General features: G+C 48.0%; 4 protein-coding genes; 1 reads left to right on the top strand and 3 right to left on the bottom strand.

Annotated features, from left to right (window-relative positions):
* Nucleotides 1-2,673: 2,673 nt before the first annotated feature.
* Nucleotides 2,674-2,996, top strand: GSTUM_00005399001 (uncharacterized protein; the record flags this gene model as incomplete). XM_002837471.2 has 1 exon in its annotated part: nt 2,674-2,996. The coding sequence occupies one exon, from the start codon at nt 2,674-2,676 to the stop codon at nt 2,788-2,790; it is 117 nt and encodes a 38-aa protein (XP_002837517.1). The 3' UTR covers nt 2,791-2,996.
* Nucleotides 2,997-3,432: 436 nt separating this feature from the next.
* Nucleotides 3,433-5,560, bottom strand: GSTUM_00005398001 (uncharacterized protein). XM_002837470.2 has 5 exons: nt 5,515-5,560; nt 5,131-5,446; nt 4,997-5,067; nt 4,432-4,966; nt 3,433-4,379 (listed from the first exon to the last, which is right to left on the bottom strand). Exons 2-5 carry the CDS (start codon nt 5,419-5,421, stop codon nt 3,789-3,791), a joined length of 1,488 nt encoding a protein of 495 aa, XP_002837516.1. The 5' UTR covers nt 5,422-5,446; nt 5,515-5,560; the 3' UTR covers nt 3,433-3,788.
* Nucleotides 5,561-8,906: 3,346 nt separating this feature from the next.
* On the bottom strand, nt 8,907-9,754 carry GSTUM_00005397001 (uncharacterized protein). XM_002837469.2 has 2 exons: nt 9,581-9,754; nt 8,907-9,512 (listed from the first exon to the last, which is right to left on the bottom strand). Exons 1-2 carry the CDS (start codon nt 9,697-9,699, stop codon nt 8,975-8,977), a joined length of 657 nt encoding a protein of 218 aa, XP_002837515.1. The 5' UTR covers nt 9,700-9,754; the 3' UTR covers nt 8,907-8,974.
* A 1,001-nt stretch (nt 9,755-10,755) lies between these two features.
* Nucleotides 10,756-11,576, bottom strand: GSTUM_00005396001 (uncharacterized protein; the record flags this gene model as incomplete). XM_002837468.2 has 1 exon in its annotated part: nt 10,756-11,576. The coding sequence occupies one exon, from the start codon at nt 11,574-11,576 to the stop codon at nt 11,157-11,159; it is 420 nt and encodes a 139-aa protein (XP_002837514.1). The 3' UTR covers nt 10,756-11,156.
* Nucleotides 11,577-11,658: the final 82 nt, after the last annotated feature.

The raw sequence follows: 11,658 nt of genomic DNA, 5'->3' as shown, positions 1-11,658 counted from the left end.
TTTGTGGTTCGGCGAAGGTTGTTATACCTCGCCTTGTTTTTCCTTCCGGATGCGCTGGAATCGTAGTTTGGGCATCGCTGTGGAGTAGGACAATCAGATATTATATCTCCCTGATTTACCTCTCATTCTCATTCACCCTTGGGCAACTAAGTGATATTACCACGATAGTTCCTTATGTTTTTCCCTCGCACAATGTTCTAGAACCACGAGGGCCTCATGTGAACCCAGCAAAATCCACAACTAGGTTAGCCCCCCTCCCCGTACTATAAATCCCGAAAAGAAAAAAGAAAGAAAAAGCTGTCGTAAACCTCCACCACACCCATCGGGAACCCACCCGGAAAAAAAGAAAGAAAAAACGTATCGTACCTGTACGAGCTTGGCAACAAAAGAAACGTGCCCCCCATTGCCGGGCCATCGCGAATATTTTCCTCCACAACCACAATGAATACTCCTCCATTGAATAAGATGCAAAGCACACATTATGATACTCCAATATGTTCTAGAGTTTATACTTTAAATGACTTGGGATTTTCAAAGCATGAAATTTCACAATGTACCGGTGTGCCCCAAATAACCATTAGCCAATGGGTCAATTGACCATCCAAACACCGCAACAAGATTTGGTCTGGTCGTCCACCACTCCTTACAACATATGATATCCATCTTCTGATTCGCATACTGTAGAGTGGATGGGAGGGCAGAGTGCTTTCATGGACAAAGCTGGCAAAAAAAGTGGAATTGTTAGTCTCAGGGATGACTATTAAGCATACCCTCAAACACAAGGGATATACACAGTGCAAAGCCTGCAAATGGCATTTTATATCAAAAGAATGTCAGGGGGACCGTCTTCACTATGCAATTGAGCATGTCAACAAGGGTAAAGACTTTTAGCGGCATCATATATACTCTGATGAGTGCACTTTTGACATATTAGAGAGGGGCTCACAAAGGGTCACACAATTGGGTAGTGAGCGCTATCACGATGATTGCATTCAACATACCTTTTCCAGTGGTTGAGGTTCAGTGGGTGTGTGGGGAGTGATCAGTAAGAGTTAAAAGTCAGAGTTAGTTTTCATGGAGGGTACAGGAAAGTGAGGAATCACAGCTAGTGATTCCCTAGAACAGGTTCTAAAGCCTGTCATTGGGTCTGCCTTTCTGGGTCAAAAGAGCTATGAAGTCTTTCCAGAGGGCCAGTATGTCGAGGATGCAGCACCTTGGCATAGGGTTAAACGGGTACTTGTTGAGCCCAAAAAAGAGCTCGGTGTTCCCTTGCATAAAAGGCCAGCCCAGTTCCACAACCTCAACTCTATAGAAAACATTTGGAGGATTATGAAGCAGCGGATTAAGGCTAGAGATCACTTCCCTGAAACCATGGCTGAGATGAGACAGGCTGTTCAAGAAGAGTGAGATTGGCTCTGACCATCAGACTGGAACTGCTTGATAGATAGTATGCCAGAGCGAATTTTGGAATTGAGAGAGCCCAATGGGATGCAAACACACTGATAATCACATGTATTAATATTTACTATATCTAGTATCTCATAACTACTTGTCTTATTTTCATCCACTCTTATCATTTTGGAGATTGTTGTTGTGGTTGTTATCTAGGGCAATATTCACGGGGGGGCACGTTTCTTTTGTTGCCAAGCTCGTACTCGTATCACAACAAGAGAATGGATGAAACCCCACGGCGACCGCGGATTCCCGGTATACCATATACCAACGCGGTAAACCCCCTTCCCTTCCCTTCCCTTCCCGCAGGTACTGTACTGTACTGTACTCGTAAGCGCACCCGGCAATGACGGCGCGGACACCCCTCCCACCTTACACAAGCTTTCCTTCCATACTATACAGCAAGGCAGGAAGGCAAGGGCTCAAGGGAAAACCCACCGCATGGCATAAATTACCCTCCTAACGGTAGAATCACCGATGAGCACATGCCAATAATTGCAGAAGAGCGCATATATATTGCAACGGCACCGTATGCATTATATATATACCACATCCATCCATCCATCCATCGGAGCCCTATCACAATTACATTGTACAAGTAATTATACGACACAGCCCTCACGCTTCGAATCTTCTACGTGTTACAAGTACAATTACGGAGGGTACAAGTAGCAAGCAACAAGCAACAAGCAACACAAACAACTCGGACATCAGCGCGAGTGAGGAACCATGATTGCGTGGGCGGGCGGGCGGCGGCGAAGGTGACGGTGTGTATAGTAAGAACTAGATTTATGACTTGGAGCGGTAGGTAGGTGGGTAGGTAGGTAGGTAGGTATCATAGGTGGATAGAAAACGGTCGGAGCACGTGTGATGGATTTCGGATGCCGGAGGAGGAGGAGGGAGGGTTTCAAGACTTGGGTGTGTTGTTTATTCCTCCCCCCTTCTCTAGGAGAGAGAGGCGATCGCCATAATATTATTATGATATTATAGTTGCATTCTTAATTTCGAGTTTTCTATCGCAGTAAGGCGTCGAGAATGGGCTCGTCGTCCTTCGAATGGAGCTGTGTGCTTGCTTGCTTGCTTGGAAGGAGGGAGGAAAGGAAGGAAGGAAACTCACGTGGGTATGATGTGACGGAATGGACCGTGGTGTGCGTATTACGCATGACACTGTGGGGCTGACGGTGGACGGCCCGGCCCGGCGTGCGCGGGTGAGGTGTGGTGATGCTACCATATCATCTGGCAAGTGCTAGGTGTTACGTTTTAACTGATCGGATTTGCTTCTTTTTTTCCCCCTCCCTTCTTCTAAAAGTTCATGGCGGTTGCGGGGCTGCTGGTTAGTTGTTTTGGTTGGTTACCGTAGTTGGGAGTCGAAGATAGGGTCCGATGGGACGGGGGTTGGGTACGAGTAGTCTATTAACGCCGATAGATGATATGTTGGCGCTATGATAAAGCACATTTTATCTTGTTTTATCTTTGGCCACACTCGGGTACAGTATGATGCTAGCAGCCTAGATTGTTATTAGGCACAATGATGATATATGATATGAAATGACACTCTTTGGGAAGTGGGGGTTTCTTGTTAGGAAAAAGGAAAAAAAAAAAGAGAAGAAAAAAAGAAAAAAAGTATCATAACGGGGACTTTGACGGACCGTGACCTGGCATCACATCAGATGGCGAGTAAACTGCGGCTCTTGAGTTTCCGGGGGGGATAATATCGGTATGATATTGTACCGTGCCCGGTGCGGTTTCGGTACTGGTCTGTTGGTATCGACACTGTCATGGTGGTCGAGAATTCGAGCGGGTTCTGATGTAAATTACTGGTGTAACGCCGGTATTGTGCTCGATCGCACATACTCGAGTAAATACTTCCCTGCCAAGTTACATGCATCTGTTCTGTAGTCCTGCAATAGCTCCCGGGTAACATTGAACAACTTGGGCTCATAATTTGCACAACAATGCATATGTGCACACAATCACAGCTACCAAAACCCGGATTGCAGGTAAAGTGAAAACAAATTAAGAAATTCATACATGGTAATTCTCTCCTCCAAACCGAAAAGCAAAGCAGACCATTCAGCACCCTGTCCATTACACCCAACAATCCCGGAGAAAGTGTAAGCAGAAAAGTGAAAATAACACCCAGCGCCCGTAAACCAATGTATACAAAACCGAATGTGGAGATACTCAAAAGTAGGGGAAGCAAAAGAGAGGAAATGGAACCTCGAACATGAGCTTGTATGATACACGGTATAAACAAGTAAAACAATAACTACCCAGGTCCTGGGTCCTTCTATTCCGAATATCGAACCTTTAGGATAACCAAATGGGGGGAGAACCTAGTAGGAACATAGCCCTCCTATTTCACTACCATCCTCCCATGACCCGGCCATTCCAGCGGCTGGGGGAGTGTAGTCTTCAAATTCATTCACCTTGCAAGTCCTCACAAATCCGTTACAATTTGGTGGGTGTCGCTTGATGCTCTCGGTTTTCGTCGGCATCCGATCTCCAACTGCCACAGCTAGCGTCTCGACTCTAGATTGTTCTAAAAAGGGCATCAGCTGGGTTCCCCCTGTGCCCTTAAGTCCGTTCTTAGCCGCCTCATTGCTGGCAAGCCCGTGGCCGCCTCCAGCCGGTGGACTCTCGGATTCCAAAGCCATGCTACCAGCAATATTCCTAATTGGTGCCGTTTTGGACGCTTCCGGATCCAACGTTGCTTGCTTGGCCTGACTGGCCGGGACAATGATATAGCGGGCCACTATCGCCTTGTGCGCAGCACGCAACTGTTCAAGAGCACCCAGGCATTTGTTATACGCAGTGCACATTTCTATATCATCCAGCCGGCTTTCAGTGTAACTGTGAATATTGGGTATAAGGCACAAGTGCTCCAAAAACTGGCGATGAGGTCCGGGCATATACTTTCTCATCTCCTGTTCCAGTGTTATTACCGCTACTACTGGGATGTAGACGAGGAATGAAAACCTGAATGAAATTGTGCTTCGGCGGAGGAGCAGTGCCCTCTAGACTTGATATAGCGGGATCCTTCTTCTGACCCGTTGGATAATGCTCGACCCCCAGGATGATATCGAAAGCCTGTATTAGTGAGCTCTGCGCATTGCTTCCACCAGAGTACTCCCGGTAGCAATCATCATCGCTTCCGGTATCGTAAAAGACGCCGTTCGGGAGTCCAGCCTCCGCCATCCTCTTTGACCCAGCAAGGAAGGGTCGGATCCCAAAGTAGAAAACGTGTGGCCTACATTTCTCGTACATGCGTTTCAATAATAACGTAAGATCCTCGATCCGGGAAGAAAATATGTTCAAACAATCCTTTACTGTCTGGGTATCGTCATCACGGGCGGCTCTCATAGCCTCCAGCATGAGTGGAATCGTAGGAGCTCCTCTAGCTTCAATAGCAACAGAAATTAAGTAGAACCAAGCCTCATCTTCGGTACCCGTAAAAGTCAGGAGCGATTCCAAATTCTCCGGGTCGTCAGCCGGCTTATTGAGATCCCGAAGTCTGTAATTCCAAAGGCAAACGGCAGCATACGTTGCAACTGGGGGAATTCCTAAGGTTTCTGAAAGACGGAGGAACGGAATGGATACCGCCGGCGGTAACCGCTGAGTCAAAAATGTCAGCTGTCATAGACCCTTGGCTCGATGGCAAACGATGGGAGTACAAACCTCACATGCATTGACACCTCCCCAAACATACGCATGGGTCATGAACCCCAACATCATGTATGCCCTCCTCCGCTCTGCTTCGGAAACCAATTTGTCCGGGGTGAGGACGGGGAGGGCGTTGACCGATTCTCGGACCTTTTGGGCCCTGATCAAAGTTCCCAAATTTTTCAAAAGGGTCTCCCAAGGTGCGTAGTAGGGATTTTCAAGGCGTGTTAGCGGGGGGTGCTCAGGTAGGAAGCCATAGTTCGCAGAAAGTCCGTAGTCCTCGAGTTTAGGGATTGAGGGAATCATGGCGATTCGACTGGGTGCTCTGGTTCTGGTATTATACAAAGGTTACAAACTAAGACTTTAGAGAATGCTCGTTCAAATAGTGAAGGAATCAACCTTATTAGTCTATGGGCCGAGCCTGGGTAACGGGGGGGGGAGAAGTAAAGACGAACGGTATTGGAGAATGTTTGGAGGGCGGTAGGTAGAGTATATATAATATTATGTAGGGCGCATGGGGGGATTATAGAGGTGGCGTTGTGCCTGTCCAGAGTTGGATGGGGTGCAAGGGCAATTAATAATGCGCAGAGTGCGAAGGTAGTGGAAGGAGAAGAAGAGGAGGTGAGAGGTAAAGGCGGACAGGCAGATTATCATATCATGTGGTATACTATCACCAGAGGACTCAGGCGGGGGCAGAAAAAAAAGGGCCCAGAGAGGAAAAAAAAAAATAGTATCATACTCGAGTATGGTATGATAGGTAAGGTACTAGGCACCCTAAAAAGGTCTAGGGTTAGTGAGAGAGTGTGGGTGCGGGCCCATCGGAATCCCGGAAAAGGAAGCGGGATGATTGCCAATACTCGAGTATATAGGGTCTACTCACACAGCGTCGCCCCTTCCCCAGAAGAGAGGGACGGAGGAAGGGGTGAAAAAGCCAAGCAGATGATGATACCAGTACTGTACCGGTACCGGTACAGTACTATCATACTTAACTAGCATCATTACTGTGCCCGGCACGATATTTGTACTTGATCGGAATACCGGTATGCCTAACCAAGGGCCCGCGACCGGAAGGCAAAAAAAAAAAAGATGAGCCTCAACTCTGATGTTTTCACCTTCTCATTTGTTGCTGCCATTGTGCCGGCTGCAAAGTTTGAGGTATCATAGGTTGATATGATTGGTCAACCCTTTTTTCCTCACCACTCACATGTTTAGGGCAAGGTACGGTACGGCAGTGCAGGGTGCACTCACCATCAGAGCAGAGAGGGTGTCCCCGTGAGCCCCATTTGCGTAACTAAAATGAAAAATTGAGAGTGCAAATTTTAAGCGTGAAGGAGTAACCATAGGTGGAAGGTCACGACTTGTTAGAAGAGGCCTTTTAGAATTGACCCAGATATAGATGGATAGACAGGGCATAGCGGTATTGCAATTGTGCTCCCCGCCCGTAAGGGTGGAAAAAATCTTCCCCAGAGGGGTCGCGGGGCTACGGGAAAAAGAGGAGATACCGGTATGATGAAGGGATGCAGAGTTGTGGAACAACTCTCCCTCCCAGCTTTCGGGTGCAATAAACGGCCAGCAAACTAAGGCACTCAAGTAACGTTGCAAGCATCAGTCACTCACTTGTCACCCCAACTGAGGGGCCAGGCGAACAGTCAATCTCAATGAATTCTCACTTCCCTTTACACCTCTGTTAGGACCCCGTACTCGTAGAAGAAGCAGGGCGCCGCTTTCGGATACTCAAACAAGCCAACTATAATTTAGCCGCACTATCACGGCCTGGAGTTTGCCACGAAATCTACTGCCACCGCGGCCTCTGTTGCCCCCCCGGGCTCTTGTGTAGTCTAAGAATCGCTCCAAACGGGAAAGAAAGCCTCGGAAGTGTTCCGGCGGTACGGCGGTATGACGCGCGGTAGATTATTTCCAAGAACCGCAAAACGTGAGCCACATGATGTGGCAACCGCGGGTCCGGGTACATGTTTCTCCCTCACACCATCCAGACATCTCCTTCACTCCCGATTCCTAAACCTCCCCATAGTCTATCATATCCCCCCCTCCCGACCTACCGGTATCTCCCTATGCATCGGGTCCTAGATAGGCCTTGCGTACTGTATCGGTCCATATCGCACAGCCCTTCCGATTCCTTCCCCTCCGATTCCCTGGATTTGCCCTACTTCGCTGCCTGACTCCTGTTACTTAATGCGGCCTTTCGCCTGCGGTATTTTCTTGTATCAATACCGGTAATTGATCTTGATGCCCTGTCTTCGCACACCCTCCTCGAGCGAATCACAAACTTGCGGTCGAGTGGGATGTGATCAGCAGTATAATATATCATACTCGAGTACCATCCCGTCACATACCGGTATGGTATTGAAACAATCTGGCTGGTTCCCAAACATGGAGGATAGAGCCAAAGTACGGTAACACGGCTACAGCGTACGGTACTCACTCCGCCCCACTTCTCAAGTACCAGGCACATATCAGATCCCCCAAATGAGCGACCAAGGTGGAAAGCTGGAATGTCGTCGAGCGGTTTCAGATGAGCAACATTCCCTGCACAAACCACCGGCGGTCTTTGCTTCTTAGCAGATCCGAGGCTTACCTCACTTAAATTAACTGGGGTGGAAGCAGGCGAGAGGTAACCAACCATGTTGCAGTGAGGTCGTGTCTGTGTCGCCAACGACAACCATGACCTCGGGATCTAAAAGTTAATTCTCTACAAGCATTCTGAAAAATCATTCACCCCCCCAATTGATGGGCGCCCTTTGAACGATGGGGGAAAGAAACAAGCCATCCCGACGCGATATGCTTTTTTGGTAGAAAGCAGCTGCCGATCATGTAGGTTTAATCCTTGCTCTCGCACTCAATCGGTACTTGTTCTCGAGTACCGTGCGGCGGTAGACAGGCGTATTCGACCTGTTGTGGGATTATTCTTCCATTCTTTTTTTTTTTACCCTATTGGAAAAAGAAAATACGGAAGAACGGCCCGTAACGCAGAGCACTTTAAAACATCGGCTTCAATAAATACCAGTTAGGATTCAGGCTAAATTGCACCCCGGCTAACAACTTGAATGCCCCCTGGAAGCGTGGGAGTGTTTACGAAGGAAATAGTATAATTCTGACGATAAGATATTAGAAATTTATCGAGCTGCACACCCTTCTGTGGGGAGAAGCCCTGGTTCAATACCGGTGTTCAGATGAAGATGGCATGCTATGGCACCCGACAAGTCTACCCCCGCAATCAATAGTTGTTTCAGACGTTTTCCCTTCTGCGGGGTCCAGTGTGGGGGTGGGGGTGATATTTCAAATACCAATACAAGTATCATACCCATGCAGCACCGTTCGGTCCTACAAGAGCAATGTCGAGGCCCTTTGGAAGGCAGTACAATGAACTATGATCAACTCTTATGCCGGGACGGGCCGCTCTTAAATCCCCTATGATACGAGCACTTGTACTTCCTGAAGAAGAGGAGGAGCCCGCGACGCAGTAGTAGTAGTAAAGGCAGGGGGAAGCATGTTATGCGAAAAAGGTGGGGGCACGTGAGGAGGTGCTGAATCGGTTGGGGCGCATTCCGAAACGATGGTTACAGCAGGCTGGTACTAGTAGTGTACCGTAATGCCATTGTGAGCTCTTGTTGGAGCATGGTTCAATCCGTAGTTTTTGTGTGATACTAGGGCCCCCGGTTTTGGAAGGCGTCAGTTGTGTTTAGGGACAACTGATAACCTGATCATTTCAATTACACCACGATAAGAGAGTGTCAGATGGGCAAGAGTCTAACAGTCGATTTATGTATTGACAATTCCGAAACAAAAACGCCGGTATGCATAAACATTACATTCTCCCCCCCCCCGCGCAACCAACCAATCAAGTGCAAACCTCCTCTCTCTTCTTGCCCTTCTCCTCCTCCGCCCTCTGCCTCTTCCAAATCGCAACTCTCCGTCTAATATCCCCGAGCGTTTGCTGGTACACATTCATCTTCCGATCCCTGACCATCCTCTCGCAATCCTCCTCCCCATACTTTTCCACAAGCCTGGAAATCCAATCCATCTCCCCAGGGCACAAAATCTTCCTACTCTTCCTCTCGCCGACGGTAGCCTGGGCTTCCAACTTTTTGACAAAATCCATTTCTTCACCACCCCCTCCAGCACACCCCGTGAACTCTTCAGAGTCGGAGTCCAGCGCCTCCTCAGCAGACTTGCCGTAAATGACTTGAATAACATTCCCCTCCTCATCACGGACGATACGCGCTTCGCCGGGCGCCAGCTTCTTCACCCTTTCCTTCTGCTGCTGCTGGGCAGCAGCAGAAGAAGCGAAACCCTTCTCAACACCCCCAGTAGCCTTCCCCAGCCTAGAAACTAATCCCAATCTTCGGTAATTCTGCGAGAGCGTTTGCTTACGATCCCTACACCACCACTTCGTTAGCTAGTCGGCCAACTCGGAAGTGTGGGTGGAGGTGGGAGCGGAGCGAACCAGTTTGCAGCTATGAGGGCGTTCCCGGTTGGATGGACCTTGAAGATGCGAGGGTTTTTGTGCTTGGATTGCTTCGGTATTGAGCTTCTGTTTTTCTTCTTTTGGAGTTGGCGGCCCATTTTTGTGGAGGCGGGGGGGTGTTCGGAATTGTTTGTGGTGGTAAATAGATGAAGGGATCGACCGGTCAAGGTGAGTGAGATGGAAATGAAAATGAATTATGATAGATGCGATTCCGGGTAAGTCACTGGTGGGGATTAGTAAGCCACTCTTGTTAGGTTGACCAAGGAGAAAAAAAACCTAGCCCTAAGTACCAGTACTCGTAGCTTGAATGGCCACGGCATCCTAGTATGAAATCATACTGTAGATTATGATACGACCAGAGTACGTGGACACTTGTATGATAATACCGGTATGTACGAGTACTGTACTGTACTTATCGGATGGAAACAAGTGTCGAGCATCTCCTACCATACCAATAGCAAGAAAACCCTTAAAACACCTTACTCGAGCACAGTAAAGTACGATACCAGAGCAGCCACCCGCAATGATACCCGTAGCTTTCCATGGTCAAGGTTGGCGCTGGAAAGTGGTGAGCAGAAGAAGAATCCAATGTCACTCCGAAATCGCTCCAAATATAACCCCAATACCTACATTTTATTATATTGAAAAAGAACCAACTCCGTCATGCAATATTCCCCAGTTTCAGAAGTTTAGAAAGGAGAAAAAAATAGGGGCCGCGCCAAGCCTTGTCATTTCCCACGCAAAGTTGCCAGTATGATACATCCCCCCCTCTCTCCCTCTACTATTCCCCCCCCGCCAGTCGAGATATGATAACGGCGTCCAAAGGGCGGGAGAACCGGGACCATGGATGGGGGGGAATATCTGGTTCGGATCGCTGCACTGAATCGGTGGGTCTGAAAGGTCCCTCTCTCATCCAACCAGCAGAAGCCTATGCTAGTATGTCTATTCTCATATCATGCAAAGTACTGTACCATAACTATCATTCATACATGCTGCCCTCCTCTACTCGAGTATCATTCATACATACTCGCTCACATACGGGACTCACAGCAAAACCCCACACATCCACAGAGGACGGAGGATACCCGGAAACAGGCACCTCTTGTCTAGGACGAATACGAGTAACTGTACGGTACCGGTGACATCACCGCACACGATATGCACTGTAGCACACGGGGTACCACATCATATAATACTCGTACTAGTACGAGTACATGCAAATATGCCACAGCAAACAAGTCAGCAGACCAGGGAGAACCAAAAAGACCTTTTCGTTTCATAGCAACTTATGGTGGGGTCGCTATATGCTACGAGTACTTTCTTTTTTCTTTTTTTTTACCCTCCCCTCAACTCCCCCTTCTTCCCCCACCGATAACATACCCTTTGGTGTAATCTCAAAGTACGGTAAAGCGAAGTCAAGGTGTCAAGAAATCATCATCGAAGAGGAAAAAAAAAAGAAAAAACCTCCCGCCTATTTATCATTGTATCAAGGGAGAAGGTTTTTAAAACAATAAAATAAAAACGCACAAATCCCCCTCCCAGCCCCGGCCCAGGTTCAATGACAGATATCTCCCACACCCGGGCATACGTGTCGTCTACCTGCCCTCTTTTGCGTGGCCCAATTCCAATTCCAGTTACCAATATCTCCAATATCTCCAATGAGCAAAGAAAGCGAGAAGGTGTATACCGCAAAATGGGATGAGAAGAAAAAAGGGACTCCAAATGTAAATGTGAATGAATGAAAAGAAAGAATAGCGAATGCAAGTATCGTCAGAACAAATTGGCGGAAAAAGGCACGAGGAAAGGGTATAAAAAACAAAAACAAGTATAGCAGGTATCCACCCCTCCCCCAACGTGAAAGAAAATAAAATAGAAAAGATATCAGGGGGCGATCATAAGACCTTGCAACCTCCAAAGAATCGTCAATATGAAGTGATTGATTGATTGTCAGCGCGGGCGAGGCAATGCAAGGCATGGAAATCCCTGGCAACCGCCCGTTGTGATATTCGCTTTGTACAGTACAACGCCATCGCGAGAATTTCTCATGATAGACAGAC

Source organism: Tuber melanosporum (genome assembly GCF_000151645.1).
Source record: "Tuber melanosporum whole genome shotgun sequence assembly, scaffold_19, strain Mel28".
NCBI lineage: Eukaryota > Fungi > Ascomycota > Pezizomycetes > Pezizales > Tuberaceae > Tuber > Tuber melanosporum.
Note: the sequence above shows the minus strand (reverse complement) of the source record. Positions and strands in the feature narration are given on the sequence as shown.